General features: G+C 47.4%; 1 protein-coding gene across 1 annotated transcript in view; it reads right to left on the bottom strand.

Annotated features, from left to right (window-relative positions):
* Positions 1–13528, bottom strand: part of CDC25A (cell division cycle 25A) — a 29350-nt gene extending 15822 nt beyond the window's left edge. Inside the window, exons 1-6 of the mRNA XM_074985226.1 lie at positions 13323–13528; positions 9762–9847; positions 8092–8140; positions 5656–5694; positions 5442–5478; positions 4542–4643 (exon numbers count right to left, since the gene is read on the bottom strand). Of these exons, the coding sequence (XP_074841327.1) occupies positions 4542–4643; positions 5442–5478; positions 5656–5694; positions 8092–8140; positions 9762–9847; positions 13323–13486 (477 nt within the window). The 5' untranslated portion in view covers positions 13487–13528. The remainder of the gene's footprint in view (positions 1–4541; positions 4644–5441; positions 5479–5655; positions 5695–8091; positions 8141–9761; positions 9848–13322) is intronic.
* Between the last annotated feature and the right edge of the window lie 9453 nt (positions 13529–22981).

Below are 22981 nucleotides of genomic sequence, written 5' to 3'. Positions count from 1 at the left end.
AGCCTTCAACTTCCTGAAGGGGAGCTCTAAAGAGGAGGGTGAGAAACTGTTCTCAGTGGTGTCAGATGGCAGAACAAGGACTAATGGTCTGAAGTTGAAGAGGGAGAGGTGTAGGTTAGATATTAGGAAAAACTACTTCACCAGGCAGGTGGTGAAGGATTGGAATGCGTTGCCTAGAAAGGTGGTGGACTCTCCATCCCTTGAGGTTTTTAAGTCCCAGCTGGACAAGGTCCTGGCTGGGATGACTTAGTGGGGGTTGATCCTGCTTGAAGCAGGGGCTGGACTAGATGACCTCCTGAGGTCCCTTCCAGCCCTGTGATTCTGTGACATCCTACTTAGATTAGGGTCCATTCTCTGCAGATTTGGTTTGAGATAGAAACACACCTAGTAAAGAGATGAAGTGGTCCAAGAACAATCTTCCATTTTAATAAGGTACAAGAATTAGGGAGCATCCATCTCCCCTTCCCAGTTACCGTCACATCTTTATAGCTCCACCTTTGCTTACTCTCCTCCACACCCAATCCTCCCCTTTCTTTTAATTAGAATATAGATCTCACATCCACTTCCTCCCCCTCATTCCTGGCAACATCTGCTCCAACTGGTGCCCTGCTTCTTTCTACACTCCTCCATGTGTCCACTTGCACGCCACCACTCTTAGCATCATGCCCATCTGCTCCTTGCTATCGAATGCCCAGTCCATCTATAAGGAGATCTGTGAAGCAATGCTTGTCCCTTCCACAAGAGAAGTTAATCCAATAACATATTGCCTCACCCATCTTGTTTCCCTAACCAGATGTCAATCATTCACCTCTTCATTTCTCTCCCAGAACCCAGGATTCCTTCATCTGATGCTGTCTCTGCAACTGTGCTCCTACAGAGATCCTTCCTCACCTAAACACTACAGACCAGATTCCGGTGGGGGGTTAGGCTTCCCTCCAGTTCCTGATGTTTCCCATCCCTCTCTCCCCTGCCTGCATTTGAACAGCACTGCATCTGTTCTTCTCTCCTTCCATGTTGCTGTCAAGATCACCGACCCAACTACCCCCTGCATCAGCCTTCCTCTCCAATTCCAACTTCTGGTTCTTTTCCTCTCTATCTCCCCATATTTATCCTTGGTAGCTTCAGCTCCCACGCTGACGACACATCCAACCCTCCAGCTGTACATTCCCTCACCTACAGCTCTTCATTCACCCTGCAGACCTAGTTCAATTCTCCCACTCACCAAAAGGGCCATTCACTTGGCTTGGTCTTCAAGAGGCACTATGTTCTCTGATCTCTGTTGCCGAGTTCGCACGTTTCAATCACCACATGATCCTCAGCACGACTCATGAGCCCATGCCTTCTCACTCAACCTTTCTGTGACTTCCAGTCTCTAGCACTAACAATTTCTAATCCGCTTTCACTACTGTTTTTATAGGAGTGCTGTCTCTCTCCCCCATCACAAGGTCTGCCAAAATTGGGCTCTTGTTCATCTCCAACATCCACTTCCTAAATCCTATTCTCATGTGTGGAAAGTCTTGAGCAGAAATTCTGGGAACAGGCTAACTTCTTCCTTTAGAAATTTCTTCTTTCCTTCAGTTCTACCATCTTCCTCACAAGAGGAATCTAGTTCTCTAACTAAATCTCAATCCCAGCTGGCTTTTCTACCACCTTTGACTCATGCTTCAAATCTTCACATTCTCTCTCCACACAGATTCTCACTGATTTCGTCTAAGAGAAAATGAACAACATGTGACATGTCCTTCCTCTTCCCCTTGCCTTCCTGTCAGTGTTTCCTGGTTGGCTGCCCAAGCGCTCACCTTACAGAGGAGATTTAGGTGCCACCCAGCTGATTAGCAGAGTGCCCACAAGTACCCAGTGGGGGTAGCATGTGTTTTTATGGGCAGTGCACACAAAATTTATTCTGTCCATGGATGGAAAAAGTTAGAGGGAACATGGCTCCCTGCCTCCTCCTATAATTCTCCTCCTTCACAATGAGAGGCAACACTTCTCATCTGCTTTCCTCCTTTTATCTGTTCACTTGTCCTAGTGACCCCAATCCATTTTCTGATCTCTTATGCTCACACTCAAACCCATGCCTACATTCCTCCTCAATCTCTCACTCTCTTCTTTCACCTCCTAATACTTGTATTTCTCCCATTTAAAAAAAAAAACAGAACAAAACAAGAAACACAAAGCATCTTTTACCCCCACTAACCTCTTCTACTACTGTCTCAGTTCTCATCTATCTTATTTTTAAGCTCATTAAATGTGCTGTTGACAGCCAGCATCCACAGTTCCTCTCCTCCAATTCCATCCTAGATTGTCTCCAACCTGGTTTCTGTCCCTTGCACTCAACTGAAACAGCTCTCATCAATCTTCCCCAGGTCAAAACTCAGAACATGTTCACCTCCCTTCCTCCTTGACCAGGCAGCTGCCTTTGACATAGTCAATCAGGATCCTGCTCTTGAAATTTTGTCCCCTCTTGGCTTTCGTGACTCTCTTCTCTCCTAGTTTTCCTCCTGTCTCTCTAAGTGCATCTTCAGCAGATCCTCCTAATCCACCCTCCAATGTGTGGCTCGATGGGCTGTCTTTGGTTCCCTTTTCTTCTCTTTGTATGCCCTATCATTCGATAATCTAATTCACAAAAATTCAAATATCTCTGTGCTGATGGCTCAGATCTCTCTCTCTCTCTCACTGTTCCAAACCAGTCTCTTTTTGTCCAAACTAAAATCTTATCCTGATGTTTTCTTCATAGACATCTCACCACCAACTCAAGCTCAACATGACTAAACCAGAGCTCTTCTCCTAACTGCTTCTACCCACTGGATGATAACACTATCCTACCTGTCACAAGGTTATCATATTTAACTTGGACCTCAAATCAAAGCTAAATCTAAGTCTTGCTCATCCTCTCTGCTTAACTTCTCTAAGCTATGTCTACACTATGAGATAAATTCGAATTCATAAAAATGAGGTTAAAAATCGAATTTATTAAAAATTTAAGTGTTCACGAACCTTGAAATTCAACCCATTGTTTTTCCATTTTAAGTTTCTGCATCCCCATTGCCCTATGTAAGTGCGACAGCATGAGCAGTGCATTGTGGGTACCTATCCCTCCATTCCTTAGCCCCAGTTGCTTGTAAGCGTTTCATGTTAGAATCTCAGAATGCAAAGCACTGTCCCAGAATTCAGAGCACCCAGGAACAGAATTCAGACCACCTACAAAGCCACCCAGGTTCCCTGTGCTGAGCATCCTCTGCAGACATTGGCACAGCAGTGGGCAGCTGTGCTACCACCCCTGCTCACCCCTGCTTGTTTCCATCAGCCGCACGTCCGGCCATTTATATTTGCAGGCCTGGGTGCTGCAGAGTTCAAATTCAAATTCTATCAGAAATTCACAGGCTTCCTGTGACTTTCTTCCTACACACCCGGATGGAGAGCAGTGCAGAAGGAAGCAGCCATACATGGAGGGTTACCACATAACTTTGTAGGATACATAAAGAACACTTCTGGAGGCTAATAAATTCGAATTAAAGACATGGCGCTTCCACACTAGCCCTTATTAGGCATTTTAAATTCAAAATTGATGCTATACCCATCCTGAAATATCAATATTGTTATCGAGCTAATGGTATTTACAGTGAAGACTGATGTTTTAATATGGAGCTAACTACTTTAAATTCAATTTTATCTGGTAATGTAGATGCAGCCTTAGATATGGTCTTTTCCAAACATCCAAACAGATAAAACCCTCAGCCAGGCTTGCATCTTCATTACTCAAATGTTTTCTCTGTCCTTGACAAATACAGTGTTGCCTGGCTCATACCCATTCATAATGCTGCTGCAAAGATGATTTTTCAACTTACAGTTCTGACTTTGCCTCCCTCTCTCAATCCCTCTAGTGACTCCCCCTTTTCTATCATATTAAACATGAGTTACTTGTCTCCATGTTTAAGGCCTTTCACAACCTAATCCACATCCTATCATGTCATTCAGTATTTACAGTGCAGATGTTAGCCTCCACTGCCCACTCGTCAGATTTCCAAACAAGTACCTTCATACTTTCTCGCTTGCTATGCTTCATGCCTATGCACCCCACCCTTAAACATCTACTATGCCACTGAAGTGTATTGCTTCAAATCCCGTTTAAGAACTCTTTGCCACAATGCTTAAAACTGTAACATTTAGACTAAACCATTACCCATCAGGCTGAATGACAATAATTGTATATTTCCTTTTATCTTGAAGTGTTTTGTTCTGCATTTGTACAGCACCTAGCAAAAATAATCTCTTAGGTATGGTGATAGAGGAAAGTGGAAAGTCTTCTTTTGCACCAGATAAGTGCAAATTTTGCAAGACAAACCATTGAAAAATTTAAGAATGCCACAGTTCAAAGAAGAAAGAACTTACCTATCATATCAAACACTCACTATGTACCTCCTCCCCAATAAGGAATTATCGCTATGCATCAAGCCCCATCCTACCACAAGTCAGAGCTTCCTGGATACAACTTCTCACATTACATTACTTCAGAGATGCATAGAGTGAGTTAAACTTACATTCTCTTTGTTGTCATCTGGTTCAGTCAGGTGAAAACCATCACAATCCAATGAATCTGAGTTGCTCCTCTTCAGAGCAGGACTAGACCCCAGAAGTTTCTGCTATAAAATTGAGATGGCAAATCCTGCTCAGTATCAACCAGACCCCCAAATTTTGTGCAACTGAGAGGCCAGCTAACAACCTGTCAAAACTATAAAAAGGTTGCAATACTCAAATTTGCACAAAACGACACAAATGGTGTTAAAAAACAAGGGCCAGACAGAGACATGTAGCACATGCAGACAAGAGGTCCCAGCACGCAATACTTCTACATAAAACTAGTGACAGGTTGCCTTATTGAACATAACAGATTACATTTTAATCTTGAAATGGATCATAGCCTATGCATTTCTATTACAGTAGACCCCCAGACTTACATAGGGATTGCATTCTCACAACTGCCGTGTAAGTCAAGTTTCCCACACAGCTCAGGGGAGGACAGGAAACTGATGAGGACACCAGCCCTGGTTGCTTTCCTGGCTCCAGCGAGTGGAGGGGAGCCAGGAAACTGACCAGGGCTAGTGCCCTCAGCAGTTTCCCCATGCCTATCAGTGATGGCAGCTGTGAGCCTGACTCATGGATGCCACCAAAGACAGGAGCAGCTGCCACCACTGACAGGAGCAGGAAAACCTCTCCTGTCTGGAGCTGCAGTTGCATTAACCTGAGACACACATAACTTGGTTGCACGTATCTAGGGGGTTTACTGTATCTTAATTTCAAGCAACAAGCAACACCAGATTCTTAGAACTCGAAGATTAATGAGTATGGCTTGATATCTTCTGATAAAGTGGGTACAGATAAGCAGGGTAGCACTTAATACTGAAACTCTCTCATGAAAGTCAAAAATTCCCCACACTTACTGGGAGGGAACGTATTCTTCTGATGGGCAGCTGAACACTGCAATGAGAAGACAGACCAAAAAACAAACAAATTTTACTTTGACATTTAATCTGAAAAGCTATTAACAGTAACTGGCAACAAACTCAGATTTTCCAATGCAAAACTGAACTAGCTAGTGGTTTAATTTAATAGATCACTGATCAAAGAAGGATGTTAAATTAAACATGTACTCACTTAGTAAGTCTGCTACAGTCTATAACTGTTTTCTCAAAGCTGAAAAAGGCAAAGGACATTAATTAGCCTGAGGTTCAGAAGTTTGCAACAAGCAGTGGCAACATGTGTTATATAACTCTGAGTTTAAACAACACCTAAGTAGTTCAGATTAGGATTATGAATTAGCAATAAAGCTATGTCTATACCAGCAGCTCTCAACCAAGAATCCAGGGTTCTCTTGGGGGTCATAGGCAGGTTTCAGGGGATCCACCAAGTGGGGCCAGTATCAGACTTGCTCAGGCAGAAAGCAGAAGCCCAAGGTCCTGAGCTCCCCCACAGGGCTAAAGTCAAAACCTGAGCAATTTAGCTTCACCAAGTCCCTGTGGCATGGGCCCCCAGGCAATTGCTCTCCTTGCTATCCCCCAGTGCTTTCATAAGCAGAAACCATTGGTTGTGGCACAAGTGGACTGTGGAATTATTACAGCATGCAGAAGGGGCCTGAGAAATAAAAAGATTGAGAATTGCGTCTATACTCCATCTTATCCTACCATAAAGTGTGTCAACAAAACACGCACATCCCACACCCTGCAAGCAACCCATGGGTATAAAAAACATGGATGTGCATCCAATCCACAATCTGCTCCCAGCCTTTTATGTGTATCTTCATTCACACCTAAGCAGCACCAAGTGGTCTCACAGCACCTCGCTCCCAGGAGGAGTGCCTATGTTCCACTTTGCCCTGTGAGGCACTGCTACCAGGGAACAGGGCCAAGGCAAGAGTCTCGTCCAGCTCTGCTCTCTACCAGGTGCTCCTAAGGGGGAGCAGGGTTGGGCTGCTCCTAAGGAGAAGCATGATCAGGGCAGGGCTCTTCTCCCTCTCTGCTCCACCAAGGCCTACTACTGGGGAACGGGGTCAAGGCAGTCCTGCAAAGGAACATGGTCAGGGTGTTTGCCTGTTTCGCCAGGCGCTCTTACTAGACAGAGGAACAAACACCCCACCCCAACCATGCTCCTCCGCAGGAGTGCCCTTACCTTGCCTCCCCACCAAGTAGGGGAGGTTGGCAGGGCAGAGCAGGACAAGCAACTATGTAGAATTCTTTGTAGTATCTGCATCCACTCCAATAAGCACAAAAATGAATTGTGGGTATCTGTGAATTTGCAGGGCTCTAATGATGGGCAAACTTCTCCCACTAACACTTCTGTCACTTGCAGGGGTGTTTTGTTATGCAAACAAGAGAACTTTCTCTCATCAGCAAAGAGCATCCTTACCACACCTGCTGCTGCACTGGTACAGCTGTGCTACTGCAGAGGTGAATGCATAGACATGGCATAAAGAACAGCAGGCAGTCTTGCTCTTTGTTTCCTTAACAGGAAAGATCAACCCTGATGCGCCTAGTGGGAACTCGCTAAATTGAATTAGAGGGTGCCCCTGTTGACCATGGTAATCCTGCCCCCTATTAGGCATAAGAGAAGTCGACAGGAGTGCACACTCTCTGTCAACCTCCTTTAGCGGACACAGCACAGAACATCACCTTTAGCTATGTAATTGATGTAGCTGAAATTGTGTACCTTAATTTGACCTTTTCCTGTAGTGTAGGCCTACCCCTAGAGACTTACTGTCTCAGCTGGCCTGGAGGACTAAACCCAGTATCCCCTAAGCGACTAGTTAGTGTTTCCTAATTCAGGAGAGTATTAACAGCAGATTAGCCCAAATGGAAACAGACATTCTCCATGAGAAATGGCTAAAAGACCAAGTGTATCCAAAATCCCATCATCTCCCCTTTACTTGAAAGGTCAGGGCATACCACAGGTAGAAAACTCAGAACAAGCCATTGTTGTTAGCCATCAGTTAAGATGCACATACAAGCAAGCAACAGCAACAAAGGATCCTGTGGCACCTTATAGACTAACACAAAAGTTTTGACCATGAGCTTTTGTGAGCACAGACTCACTTCATCAGATGCTGGTGATGAAGTGAGTCTGTGCTCACAAAAGCTCACGCTCAAAATTTTTCTGTTAGTCTATAAGGTGCCACAGGACCCTTCGTTGCTGTTACAGATCCAGACTAACACGGCTACCCCTCCGATACAAGCAAGTAGTATAGCTGAGTATTTAATGAAAACTACAAGCTGCATGCAAGTTTGTTTAGGAGTCCGAGGGCTGCATTTAAGTGCCCATGTGATGCTCAGCATCTAGGGTCCTCAGAAATACACACTTTTCACTGGGCAACAAATTAACTTAGATATAAGACTGTTAAATAGCCTCAGCCATGTTATAGTGTGACGAAAAATCCTAAACTGTCATGTGCCAAGATATACAATTCAAGGAGATTAAGTGACAAAAACCCATTTTTCATGCACTAACCACAGAAGTTTCAGATCAAGCCTCCCATTCACCCACATTTAGCAGTTAATGGTAGAGTATAAAATGCCAGAAGTTTAGCATATTTTTACATACGTTTCGTCAACATCTGAGTTCGTGGGATCGGGAGATTCCAGACAGTATCCTGTCAAAGATAAAAATGGTTTTTGGTATTGAAAATATAAAACCCAGGTTACTATTAGTGAGGCATCTTAAATCCTCTTGCCTCCAAACATTTTGCCATGGAGAGAGAGAAAGAGAATCAGAGATCGGGTCTATAACTTATCTACTACTCCAAGTCTTGGAGTCGGGGGTAGGTGTGATGAGGGAAGACAGAGTTTTGAGTATCACCCTGTTACTACTTCTGACTACAGGCATTGGTACTGGGCTTTTGGGGTGAGTGAGAATAGGAGGAATAAAAAGATACCACCATACTGCCTTATATGACACACCGTTTCACAGGATAGCAACATACTGCTTTAGAACCATACCCTAACTAATATTTTGGTCTGTTTTTCACAGACTAACAAATTACCATTCCTTTGCACGTTAGTCCAGCCAACTGATTGCTTGCTACATGCAGGCTTTAGTCATGCCCTTATTATACCTCTTCCCCAGTAGGTAATATTAGAACACCTCACACAGTCATCTACCAAAAAAGCCTTCATAAGAAATCAGTACTGAGGTAGCAAATTACCATCTTATTGATATATAAAAGTCACATGATGCACTAGAGCAAAGCAGCTGCTTCTGATAGGTTTAAGGTTATAAAAACTTTTTCAAAGGCCTATGCCTTAAAAGAATTACTGTGACAAAACCCAGCATGCTTCTACCTACATCTCCATGCCTTGCTGATTCATTCTACACTCATTTTGTGTCTGATGGTGGATGGTCCATCTGTAGTCTAGAGTACCTTGAACAGTCATGGAACCACACAAGACAAAACACATGAAGAGAAAGCCATTTCCCTATGCTCAGTAGCATTAATAGAGTACCATGAAACCCGTAGGATGTTAGAAACATTAGATAACCATAACTCTCTAAACAATATATACACTGATCTACTGCTTCCTATCACAAAACACTTCATGTTCTGCATTTCACTGGTTCTATATATCTCTAAGGTGCAAGGACAACAGCTAGTTGGACAACCAGAAGCGCACCGTACGCCACCAATAGGTGTAAACATGATGGTTTTGTACACAGATCCTCTTAATACCCCATGAATTCTAGTGACTATGCAAATCACACAATCAGGGTTCAAGGTCATAATCAAGACCACCGACATGAAAGTTGTATTCATGAAGTTGATGTACCACAGTAAGATAAAAAGCAGTCAATTCTGCTAAGAACTCAATTATGATTCCAAGGAGCATATGTATTTGAATTCCATTTCTTAGCTCCTTAAACCATTGCCTCTTGATTGTCAGCAACCATAAATTAACATAGGACAGATATGTTTGCCAGCCAATTGTTTACAGAGGGAATCAGTGAATTGGAGCCAGAACTGATTCTTCACACTGGTTCTGCCATTTACTGTATGATGCCAAACAAGTCACTTAACCTCTTTACTCAAGTTTCTACATTTTATTCTACCTCCCTTTCCTTTCAGAAGGGTTGCTAGAATAAATTGTAGGTGCAGTGAATTATGCAAACACATAGTATTAGCTTCCTCTTAAATCTGAAAATTGCTCTTCATAATACAGGGCAAGAGGATATAAAGTTTTTTTCATTCCTTAGTACTTATATGTGGATTAAAAAGTAACCTGAATCAGTAGATTCTGACGAGTCTGTTCTTTGTAGATTGTTACTGTTCCTTGTTCCCAGCATTTGCACAGAATTCTCATACTCACTGTAAAGATTAAAAAAGGAGTTATTTTACTAAACATTTCAGACCAGAACTGCCACAATAGGTTTAAAATGCAGAAAAACTCTAAATGAGCACCAACTGGAATGATGCTTGATAAGTTTATGTAATGGACAATGCAGGAAGGTGCCAGTTTAACAATCCTGCAGGTTGAAATTTTGAATAACCATAATGGACACAGCACAGGTAGCAACAATACAACTTTCAGCACACTCCTGCCAACATGCCTGGACTTAATGATGTAGGCTGGACTTTCATCAATGCTTTGGAAGCAATTAACCCTTATTTATGTTAGCGCATGGGGCATCATAGCTGTACAAATGAAGTATAGCTAACCCAAGAGTTAAAAATCAGACCTCAAAAATGATAAATATATTTGAGATTCTTTGCCTTCAGGTTTTCATGTCATACAGATACACCTGCATCAAGATTAAGTTTTTCTAAGTGTGTATCAGAGCTAGAAGCTACATTTTTTCCAATTTAAGTTGAGATTCCCTTCTAAACTCACGCTTCCAGTAGCTGGGTCTTGAAATAAATCCCAAATATCAAAACTTGAAATAAAATTGTGAGTTTAAGCAAAATTGCAATGTATGATGGAGTACTATAACATGGAATGAATTCATAGGTATAATATTGTTCATCAAAGAGCCATGTAGAGGTGGTGTAGTGACAACAACCCAACCCAAATAATCACGGTTAATTCCTTTATTTCCTGGAAGAGAATGAATGATTGGAGAAAATTTTTAAGACTTTCAAAGTTCCACTTATCCACAGGGTGAAATTGATCCCTGTGTAGAGGGTCATGTAAAAAAAAGCTTTACACCACTTATGCCCCTCTGCCTCCAGTTAGGTTTCAAGTAAGATTTAAATGCTATGTCTTGTGATGCCCTATGCACATGGGCAAATTTTGCTTAGATTAGTGTTCCAAGTAAGCTGAGTTATTGGGTAGCCGCTCAGGAGAGAGTCAGATGCTGCCCAGCTGATTAGCAGTGTCCACAGCTGGCAGCATGTGTCTATTAATGTGCACATCTGCACATGCCTCAATGCACATAACAAAATTTATTCCACCTATAGATGGAAAAAATTAGAGGAAACACTGCTCATAATGAGTAATCATTGATTAGTGATTAAATCACCCTTCTTCCCCCCAATATTACTGCCAATCCTGGGGGAGGTGAAATGAACAGATTTTGTGCCTATATGACCTTGATGCTCAGTTTACAAAACTGCATTGAAGATGCACTAATGACCAAGGAGACTCCAAACTAGTCTTGTTTGAGAGGTAGTTGCAAAATCTTCACATCTGAAGATGCTACAAAACTCAACATGCCTCTGTGAACAATAACACCATCTGCCCTACAAGAACACATGTTAAGCATGTGTACAAACCTAAATGGGTGGGGTAGAACAGGCTGAACTAACACAATGGGCAGATTCATTCCTGGTAAGCTAATGGTATCCAACCTACACACTGGGCCCATTATAACTAATTTACAGTCTCAGTTACTTCAGTACAGAGAAAGGACAGAAACATTGAGACAGTAATGGGGAGGACTTTGCATGGTATGAGTCAGACACTAGTCTGTGTGGGGTAAAGGAAGGGATACACAGTATGTGTTCAGGAGGCTTTGGGAAGTGAAAGGTTGTAGTATAATAGAATGCAGGGATTGAGGCAAGAAGATGGAAAGTGGAGTGTGCAGAGTTACCAATGCAGGGGATGTCTGGTGTTGTTTGGGGCACTGGGGGGTGGGATGGGAAGGCCGCAGGGGTCTGGGATCCTACAGAATGGAAATAGGAGGCAGGGAAAGTTGAGGAGTTACCAAGATGGGATCATATGGGCTGCATGAGAAGGAATAGAGAGCTGTAAGGACCAGGTGGAGTTGCCAGGGCAAGATAAGGGTTGCATAGAGAGACAGAAATGGCATATGGAGGATTAGAGAGATCTGGAAGGCCAGGTACCATGAGTAGTGCCAGGAAAATAAAGGCCTAGCTGGGATGGGGCAAGGCTTGAGTCATGGGAGCTGTTCAGAAGACACATATGGGGACCCTGTGGGAGAGGTGGAAGCAACTAGGAATCATATGAAGATCACGTGGGGCCGCATGGGGGCATTGCAAGGATAAATTCAGGGGCTACAACATATGGGAAGTGGGCAGACAATAGGAGGACATGGGAGTTGTATGTGTGGAGTAACAAGCTGGAGAGAAGCAACAGAGGACTACAGTGGTTACAAGGGTGCTATCATGGGGTACATATCTTGGACATACAGGCAGACACCGGAAGTCATAAATGCTGCATATGGGTAGTAAGCAGGGTTCATGAGAGCCATGTGGGAGGGAGTGATGCAGGTACAAGAAGTCTGGGGGGAGGGAGGCTACAGAGGTGGGGTCCAAGGAACCACACACATGGGAAGGGACAAGCACCAGGGACTATGGAGACTGCAGGGTCAGGGAGCATGCACCATGGAAGCTACAGGGGTGCAGTTACAGGGGCCACATGGCAGCAGTTACAAAAGAGCACTGGGGGCTGCAGAGAAGGTCTTGGGAGGCAGACACAAGGCAGCAGGGTTGGGTTCCTGGAAGCCATATGTCAGGGGAGGGGACGTGCACTGGGGGCTATGGAGACTGCAAGGGTGGGCTCATGGCAGGCACTAAAGTGTCTATCGAAGCTGAAAGGATGAGGTTATGGGGCCCATATGGAGGCAAGCACAAATGGGTTCTGAGCAGCAGCATGGGTGGAGTCTGGGGAACCATGAGGAAGTAGAGTCCTACAAGCCATGCCTGGAGGAGGACAGAAGGTTATGGGGGCTGAAAAGGTAGGACCCAGTGGGGGAACTCTGAGGCAACTCTATGGTAGAGTCCTTGGACCCACACATGGGGGAGGGGAACATGCACCTGAGGGGCTAGGGGAGCCATGTGGGGAAAGGTACCAGGAAGCTATGGGGGCTGAAGGGTTGGAGTCACAGGGGTGCCATATGTGGGGGGGGGGGTAAGAAGGCACACCAAGGGGCTGTACGGGGGGCAGGAACAGGGAGCATGTGAGAGACAAAGTATGCAGACATCTGGAGGGCTGCAGGGGCAGGTCATGGGTCCCTGTGAGAGAGGAAGGTGGGCAGCCCGTGGGAGGAGGATGGGGAGAATCTGAAGGGTGCAGGACCAGTCACAGGGCCCAGGGGTGGGGCAGAGAGCCCGGGAAGAGGGGATAAGGGCTGCAGAGCAGGTCTGGGTCCCTGTGGTGGAAATAGGCAGACAGTCGGGGGGAGGGGAGGCTGAGGGCTGCAGGGTCAGTCACAGGGCTCTCGTGGAGATGTCCGGACAGCCAGGAAAGAGGCTCAGGGGCGCAGGGCGAGCCTGGGCCCCTGTGGGTGAAGAGATGAACACACACGCAGGGAGCTGCAGGCGGGTCATGAAGGGACCAGGCACCAGGGTGGCACGGGGCGGGGGCTGGCCCGGTCGGTCTCACCTGTAGCCAAGGCCCTGCAGCTGCTTCATGGTGAGACTGAGGCCAGAGACCGGGGAGAGCTCGGCGGGGAACAGGGACTTGACCACGCCGGGCCCGGCGGCCGGGAGCTGCGGCAGGAGAAGGCGGCGACGGTGGGAGCTCGGTGGGGAGGGACTGGGATCCATGCGGCCGGCTGGGGTGGGAGCGGACCCGAGCGGCTCCTACTGTCAGCGCGATCCCCACGCTCTGACCCGCCTCGCCACCCGTACAGAACACCCCGCAGCCAGGGCGCGCGCGCGCGCGCTCTCTCTCCCCCACCACACACCCGAAGCTGGCGCCAAACCTGAGCCCACCAATCAGAAGGCGTGTCCCAGACATTCGGCCCGCCTACTTCTTTGAGGAAGAGGTAACCTGATGAACAAAAAATGCGACCAATCACAACTGGACTCTTTTCCTTTCCCGCCCCTCCCTGAGCTGAACGCCACAGACACTCACCACTAGGAATAGGACTCTGCTCTCCAGGCGGCCAATCACCAAGCCTCATCGTTTTACCCTGTGAAAGACCAATAAAACGTCGGGACGTTTTTTTGCCCGCAACCCACGCAAGGTTCGGCTATCCTCCTCGCACTCGCCGGTTCTGACCAATAGCATAGAAGACTCGGCAAGCGCAGGACCAATTGAAATCTGCTGAAACGTCTTTCCTCCCGCCCCCTGAATTGTTTGTTTGGCAGGAGACCGGACCACTAGAATTGCAGATGAGCCCGTTGAGCGCCGGCGGGTTTTTTTTGTTGACCTTCACGAGCAGGGGGCGGTAACAGAGAGGGAGCCGCGCTGGTCTATGCACCATCGACACAAAAAGCCGTCAAGTAGCACTTTAAAGACTAGCAAAATGGTTTATTAGGTGAGCTTCCGTGGGACAGACCCACTTCTTCAGACCGTATCCAGACCAGAAGAGACGCAATATTTAAGACACAGAGAACCAGAAACAGTAAGCGAGGAGGACAAGTCAGAAAAAGATAATCAAGGTGAGCAGATCAGAGAGTGGAGGGGTGGGGGGGAAGGTCAAGAATTAGACTGAGTCGAGTATGCAGACGAGCCCCTGTAGTGACTCAGAAAGTTCCCATCACGATTTAAACCATGTGTTAATGTGCCGAATTTGAATATAAATGTCAGTTCGTCCACTTCTCTTTCTAAAGCGGAGCGATAACGTCTCTTCAGTAACACACATCCCTTGAGGTCGTTGACAGAATGGCCCAGTCCATTAAAATGTTGACTCACTGGTTTGTGGATCTGGAGTGTTTTGATGTCTGTTTTGTGCCCGTTGACCCTTTGTCTAAGGGAGTGAGAAGTCTGTCCAATATACAAAGCATCTGGGCATTGTTGGCACATGATGGCATATATGATGTTAGTAGAGGAGCATGAGAAAGTGCCCGTGATTCTGTGAGTAACCTGGTTAGGTCCAGTGATGGTATTTCCAGAAGAGATATGTGGACAAAGCTGGCAGCGGGCTTTGTTGCAGGGAAAGGTTCCAGGACTGGTGTTCCTGGGGTATAGACTGTGGCGGTTAGTAAGGATCCTCATGAGGTTGGGAGGTTGTCTGTAGGAGGGAACAGGCATGTCACCCAGGGCCTTCTGGAGTGTAGCATCCTGATTAAGGATAGGTTGTAGGTCTTTAATAATTTGTTGCAGTGGTCTGAGTTGGGGGCTGTAAGTGATGACCAGTGGTGTTCTGTTCTTGGCTTTTTTGGGCTGATCTTGGAGTAGCTGGTTTCTGGGTATGCGTCTGGCCCTGTCGATTTGTTTTTTTACTTCTCCTGGTGGGTAATTCAGGTTTATGAATATTTGGTAAAGTTCTTGTAGTTTTTGGTTTCTGTCAGTTGGATCAGAGCAAATGCGATTGTACCTAAGAGCTTGACTGTAAACAATGGATCTAGTCACTTGTGCAGGATGGAAACTAGAAGGGTGTAGATAAGTATAGCGATGAGTAGGTTTTCGGTACAGTGTGGTACTGATCAGGCCATCCTTGATTAGTACTGTAGTGTCCAGGAAATGTATCTCTTGCATGTTGTAATTGAGGCATAAGTTGATGGTGGGGTGTAGATTGTTAAAGTCTCTGTGGAATTCTTCTAGAGCTTCTGTACCATGGGTCCAAATCATAAAGATGTCATCAATGTATCTTAAGTAGAGGAGTGGTAATAGGGGATGAGAGCTGAGGAATCGTTGTTCCAGGTCAGCCATAAATATATTAGCGGGACCAAGTAGCTCTGCGCGCCTAGACGCTCCAGGGGTGTGGCAAGCTGGAGCGTTGCATATTGGGACTTGTAGTCTATAGGATCAGAGGGGTAGCTGTGTTAGTCTGGATCTGTAACAGCAACGAAGGGTCCTGTGGCACCTTATAGACTAACAGAAAAGTTTTGAGCATGAGCTTTCGTGAGCACAGACTCACTTCATCAGATGCTGGTCATGGAAATCTGCAGGGCCAGGTATAAATAAGCCACAGCAAGGGTGGGGTTAACAAGGTTAGCTCAGTCAGCAAGGGTGAGGCTTACTACCAGCAGTTGATCTGGAGGTGTGAACACCAAGGGAGGGGCAGCTGCTTTTGTATTTAGCCAGCCATTCACAGTCTTTGTTTAAGCCAGAGCTGAGGGCGTCGAATTTGCAGATGAATTGTAGCTCAGAAATTTCTCTTTGGAGTCTGGTCCTGAAATTTCTTTGCTGTAGGATAGCTACTTTTAAGTCTGCTACTGTGTGGCCTGGGAGATTGAAGTGCTCTCCTACGTGTTTTTGTATATTGCCATTTCTGATATCTGATTTGTGTGCGTTTATTTTTTTACGTAGAGACTGTCCAGCTTGTCCGATGTATATAGCAGAGGGGCATTGCTGGCACATGATGGCATAAATTATATTGGTAGATGTGCAGCTGAATGAACCCACGATGGTGTGGCTGATCTGGTTAGGTCCTGTAATGGTGTTGCTGGTGTAGATATGCGGGCAGAGCTGGCAACGAGGTTTGTTGCATGGATGGATCCCTGAGTTAGAGTGACTGTGGTGAGGTGTATAGTTGGTGGTGAGGATTTACTTCAGGTTGGCAGGTTGTCTGTGGGCAAAGACTGGTCTGCCTCCCAAGGCCTGTGAAAGTGGGGGATCATTGTCCAGGATGGGTTGTAAATCCCTGATGATGCGCTGTAGAGGTTTTAGCTGAGGACTGTAGGTGATGGCTAGTGGTGTTCTGTTGGTTTCTCTCTTGGGCTTGTCCTGTAGTAAGAGGCTTCATGGCACACGTCTGGCTCTGTTGATCTCCCATATGATGGCAGAAAGTGCAGCTGTAACAGTTGCAGTCCCCTGCTCCATGCTGACACCACAGGAAATATTAAGGCTGGTACCTGTGAGAGCTGTGTTTGAGTTCCAGGTCTGCCAGCAGCTCTCAGGGACCCATCTGTAAAATTAGAGTCTTTCTGTCTACCATGTCTGCTCAGCTTGTAGGTAAGTGGAGGAAAGGCTGTCTCTTATCCTGTGTGGCAAAGCACCCAGCATGACAGGGCTCTGAGCTCAGCCTGTGTGGGGGCAACACTCTAAGAAAGAATAATAACTTCAGCCGTGCCTAAACTCAGAGCTTCTAAATCTCAAGTATTTACCACATAACAGCTACTGTGGGCTGCTTTTAGCTCGGGTCAGCTGTGCAATTAGTGGGACTAGCAGCGACAGAAAGACAAAAATACAAACAAATACAGGTTAAACCTCTCTTGTCTGGCACCCTCGGAACCTGACTGGTGCCAAACAAATTTGCCTGACAAGAGGAGGTTGGTATTTTCTACCACATTACCAACACTTCCACTGCTTACTGGGCTCTTAGAAGACATGTAGGGATAAATTACAGCTAAATAACAGCACAGAACACTGAGAACCAGGACCGGCTGGAAACCAATTTTATGGGACCACAGGAAACTTCGCCGCACCCATGGTATGTGGTCACCCAGCTAATTAAAATCCGGCCCAATTATAGATGTTGCCAGATGTGAGAGTTCCAGATTAGAGCGATTCAACCTGTATATTACATAGACATGTTTATAGCACCTTATAACAGCACTGTTTAGATACCACCATGATAATGTACTATTAAGTAGCCAGTCAGCCAGGAATACAGGTGAATGACAGGTGCATCTTTGCAAGATTTTGAGTGGTTTAACTCCACTGACCTTTATGTAGTTGTTCTGGCTTTACAGCTCTTTCAAGAATGAGACAAATTAGACATTCATCATTCTAACATGCAATTTTGCCTGCTTTAGTGACAAATTGAAAACACAGAGTCACAAGGTATCTGAGGCATCATTATACCAAGGCTTTCTTTTATCTTGCTGCTACTATAAATATAGCCTAGGTCTGATGTTCCCATGAGGCTCTGTGCACCTTTGCTGAACCACTAGGGAAAGTCTCTTTATGGTTTGAGAATAAGGGCCATTCCATATTTAGCAGCCACCTCTGTCATTTCAGAAAGGAGGATGGTCTCTAAGTCCAAGCTGTCTGAGGAATTGTCCTTATATCTTCTGCATTATATAAAATCCTCTTTGCAGGGCTGGGCATAATAGTAACACTACAACTAGGTGCGTGGAATGGACCACACTGAGAATGTCTCACTCACACACCCAGGGCAGATGGCAAGAGACAGGACAGAAAACACCCCATCCCCAAGAGGTGGTTTTCTCCATAATGAAAGTCCTTAGACCAGTATCAAAAAAGTTTCGGCAGTCCCAGCCTGAATAGCAAGAAGCCAAACATAGTCCCCTTTCGGCATCCTGGCCCTTGGCTGTCACCCAGAAGAACAGGTCTAAAACCCATTTCACCATGTGTGAGGTTCAACTGATCCTAAAGAACTAGACACTTACCTCCAGGTCAAGGTGTCTCTCTGATCTATGTGCCTATCAGGCTACCAGCAAATCCTTAGTAAAGATTTAGAAAAAGGAGAGTTGCTGAATGGCTAAAGAATCACATACATCATATCTATGACTTCTGCTGTCTCTCTCTCCGTCTGTCCAGGCAAGATTCTACCATGTTTCCCCTCCCTCACACTGTGACTGTGTCAGACCCAGCCACTCCCTGGCCAGCATGGGGCCTGGCCTAGGCCCCCCGCCCCCTGCACCATGCCAGCCCCTCCCCCCACCCAGCATGGGGCCGGGCCCCCAACAGAACCCCCCTGCACTGTTCCAGCCCCAGCCCCTCCCCCGGCCCCTCCCCCGGCCAGCGAAGGGCCCAGGCAACCCCAGCTGATGCGACCTCCTGCACTGTGCCAGCCCCTTCCACACCCAGCATGGGTCCTAGCCCGCCTGTAAATGGAGCCCCTCCCCGCCCCCGACCCCATGCCAGTCCCTGCTCCTTCTCCGGCCAGTGTGGACTGCGGCCCAGCACCCGATGGAGCTCCAACCCCAGCCAGCGTGGGGCCTGGCCCATAAATTTTCTCCCTAGAACTTTCTTCCAGCCCAACTTCTGCTTGCAAGTGGAGCTGCAACGGGGCCTGTAGAACGAGTGATCTGCAGTGTTCGCGGCTCAGGACGATAGCAGTGATGTAACAGACTGACGGCCTGCAAAATTGTCTCTCAGGCAGCCGCCAAAAGCTTGGAAGGGCTTCAGTCCATAGCTCAAAACACTCCTCTTACTGGTAAATCTGCACCCCGAGAGCTGGGCAGCTCAGAGGCAAAATGTCTTTTATCTCCTCTGCTGTGTTCCTGGAAAGTTACTCTCCCAAACAAAGCCCTCAGGCCACGTGCACAGGAAGTTACAGGCCCAACATGGAGTCCAAGGTCGCAGGTTTGTGACACATGCTCTTGCCTGGTTTGCTGAATAACAAACTGTCTGAGGCATCCACGGGAAAGGCCTACCGGATGAGGTGAGTTTCTTGAGTGCCCCGTGGTGAGAGTGGAGTGTCCTTAATAACGGCCCATGAACACATAGCCAGGGCAGCTGACAGACTTCACCAGGTGGCTGGGCAGGTCTGGATGCCGAGAAGGGGAAGGGCCTTGGGCAGGGCTGGGGTTAGCCTTCCCCAGCCAGCCCTTCAGCACCACCTGATATGCAGTGATTTAAAGGGCCCTTGGCTCTGTCTTCTGCCATTGCCGTGGTGGTGGTGGCCAGGAGCCCTTTTAAAGAGCTTTTTATTTCCCCGTCCCTCCCTGTTGGTGGGCCCACACAGAGCTGGTGAGCCTCCCTGGAGGGTGTCACCCAGGCACACAACACAGGCTTGAGAGGCAGACAGATAGACAGTATTCCTAACGTCAGGTATGCAAATGATACGTGGGGCTGATCAGGTCAGTCATGATAGACTGTAACTTTTCCAGTGACCTCTTACAGGAGACACTCGGTATAATACTTATCAGTGGGGTTGCCATGTTAGTCTGTATCCACAAAAACAATGAGAAGTCCTGTGGCACCTGAAAGACTAACAGATAGTTTGGAGCATCAGCTTTTGTGGGCAAAGACACACTTCGTCATCTGCCAGCTGTACCCACCAAATCCTCTCCCAGCTGCTGTCTCACCTGCTGACCCCTTGTCATGATCATGAGGGTTAGCCAGCAGTCTGGGAGTAAAAGGGTTAACCTCCTTAGCCAGGTGGGGTTGGCCTAGAGGAATGTAGGTAAGAATTGAATTTTTTGGCTCCTCCCTTTTTCTGTCCTCTGTTGCTTCTTGTTCTTTCCAGCCATGAGGGAGACAGACACAGAATATCTCCCTCCAAGAACAGGCCCTCCAATCTTCTGTAAGTAGGGTAAAGTTTAGATAAGTCCCTTAGGCTTTATTGTTTTATGGTGTGGGAAGTGAGATCTGATGTCTGTGCACTTTTTAGAAATGTTCTTTTACTCTCCTTGTAACTAAGTTCTAACTAAGTTCTAGGCCCATGGTGGAGACTCCCCATGTGTCTTACTTTGTGACTCTTCCATCTAGTCATGAGGCTTGCAACACAAATATTGTTGTAATAATAAAAGTTATCTTTTTCTTTTTGTTAACCTGGTATTGGTTAATGTTTGTGTCCTGTTTTGTTTTTTTTTTACTTTTGGGGCTGAGATTTCCCAAGTAGTCTCTCCCTGGTTTCCTTATTATTACTTGGGTGGTGGCAGCGAATTTTATCCCCAAAATCTAAGGTTTTTAGGATTTTGGGAGGAAGTTTATACTAAAACCTGGTAGATAAGGTTTTGGAGGTACGTTTGCTGGCCCCCACTTCAGGATTTGTCTTGCTAGAGTGGGGAAGGAGCCATGACACCCCTTTTCTGTCAAATCAGGGGCACATCAAGGAGACGCTTCCTTTTATAAAGGTGATGCCCAGACTTGACCTTTCGGTACAAAGGTGATGGGTGCCTTAGAAACACCTGGGACAGACACAGCCTAGAGGAGCTGCGCAGGGGACCCAGGTTGAGCTTATGGGGTGACAAAACCCTGCAGGACAGAACTACCAGTGCAGTGAGCTGGACCTTTGAGCTAACCGAGGTGCAGCCCCTCCTGCCAAGATCTCCAAAGGTGAGAGGGTGTCTCCTGAGCATTTCTCCTGCTCTCATGGGAACTGCATGGGGCACTGGCTTTGGCAAAGGGATGGTTTTCCTCCATCTTGGCTATATCAGCTTCACTTTCTCTACTTGCTATTATTTTGCACACTCAGCTGGGGGGACCCACGCCAGGTAGAGGGGCCCCAGGGTGGCTAGAGGGGCCCCCAGTTCGGCTGGAAGGGAGCCCAGGCATTCAGAAAGGCTGCCCCTGTTTTTTTCCCCTGGGTATCCAGAAGCCTGCAGGGTGGCTCTGCAGAGAGACCCCTGGTGTGCGGGGGTGGCAGAGCTGACTGAAGCGCCTCCCATCGGCAGGGCCATTCTCTGTGTGGCTTCTGCGCTGGCGGGTTAGGTTGGAGACATGGCTGGAGCCTTTCCCAGGCATCCCAGCGGTCGGGCCGCTCCCTGGAGTGGATTTTCTGACACGTGACCAGTTTGAAGCGCTGGCTGAAGCCCTTCTGGCCCCAGGCGCAGGGCCACTCCCATGTGGGGGGTCCACTGGTTTTGGATAAGGTGGGACCACTGGCTGAAGCTCTGCTCACACTGGATGCAGGCATGGGGCTGCTGCCCCAGGTGGGTCCTCCCCCGTGAGTTCTCCAGTGCACCTGCAGCTCCTGTGCAAGCCAGCTGCAGGACAGGGGCAGAGATGCTCACTGGTGTGTGTGCTGTGGCGCCAGGTGAGGGCTAAGTGCCAGCTGAAGTGTTTCTGCACTCCAGGCGGTGGGGGGGGAGGGGGATGCTCCCCCAAGTGTGTACACTACTGCCAGCTCCTGCCTTCTCTACATCTATATGGTCTGCCCTATTGCAGTGAGCTTTGGACATCCCCGGCCTCTCCCACCCCTGGGGCAACCAGCTCATTCCTTGGGGGACCCCCTTGTGTGGGGCTGACCTGGGCAGCCTCTGCCTGGTTGTTCCCTGGCTCTGGGAGGTGCAGCTTACCTGGCTTGAGGTTCTTAAAACCTTCCCAGTGACATCGCTCCTCTGTCCTCCTCGTGCTGACACCAACTGCCAGCTGAAAAGCCACGTCTATGGCAGGGGTCGGCCGATTTACAGTGGTACGGACAGAGGGAGCAGGGGGGATGCGCTCTGGCCCCAGCCCTGTGCCACAGTGAGGGCTCTGGTGGGAGGGGGGGGTGTCTCCAGCCTTGGTCCCATGCTGCAGAGTGGGCTCCACAGGGGAGAGGGCCCTTGTGGCAGGGGCTCTGACCCTGCACTGCAATAGGGGCCCCATACCACGGCAGGGGTTCTGCAGTAGGGGCCCTATCCCTAGCCCTGTGTTGTGGCACTGGCTTTCGTGGCAAGTGTTTTGTCTTCAGCCTCTTCTAGTTCCCGCCCTGTCCCATGCTGCATGGGAGAGGGGGAGCAGGGCCGGAGCCCTGTCAGGTGCCACTCTAAATCCGGTTGCATGCTGTGGGTGCCATGCATGCCAGGGGCTGCCGGCCCCTTCCCTAGACAGATGTGCTCATCCCTGCCCTCCAACTTTGCTCCAGGCAGGGGACAATTTAATCACATAGTGTGGAAAGGAAGTTAAGACCTATTTCGACAGCCATTGGACATCAATGGGCAGCTTTCCACGGGGGGAGGTTCGCTTTTAGCAGAACTTAAGTGCTTCAATGCAGCTAGAGCAGGGAGGGCCAGCTACTCCAGAATGGGACACATGAGTGAAATAAATACATCCTACCTCTGGTCTGAATTGAAAAGTTAATGGGAATTTTGCCAGGACGGACACATTCCAGGTTAAAGCCCCAGTTAATTGTGTAACAAGTCCTTTGTTTTGCTGACCCAGTCGCACTAGAGATTCATGCCCCAGTAATGTTGCCACAGCGAGCTCTTCTTTGCTGGTCTCTAATGAAAGGATGAGAGGAAAACGTGTCACTGCTTTTTCACTTCTTTCTGGGGAGCTGAATTTGAAAATACACTGTCTACATTTGTCTGTTTAAATAATTTATTTAACTTCACTCCCTCAAGTGGGCTTAGATTCCAGCTGTGTATATTAAAACAAGCCTATGGGCCCTACCTGCTAGCATCTGTATGCTCACACAGTCATATAACCCTCCTGGTCTCTGGGGCGCACCCCAGTTGTCTCCTGCTGTCAGATTAGCCATCTGGAGTCAGGATTCCCAACACACAAAATCTGGCACCTGCTCCTTGGTTGCG

The sequence above is a fragment of the Carettochelys insculpta genome, chromosome 2 (genome assembly GCF_033958435.1).
Source record: "Carettochelys insculpta isolate YL-2023 chromosome 2, ASM3395843v1, whole genome shotgun sequence".
Lineage (NCBI taxonomy): Eukaryota > Metazoa > Chordata > Testudines > Carettochelyidae > Carettochelys > Carettochelys insculpta.
Note: the sequence above shows the minus strand (reverse complement) of the source record. Positions and strands in the feature narration are given on the sequence as shown.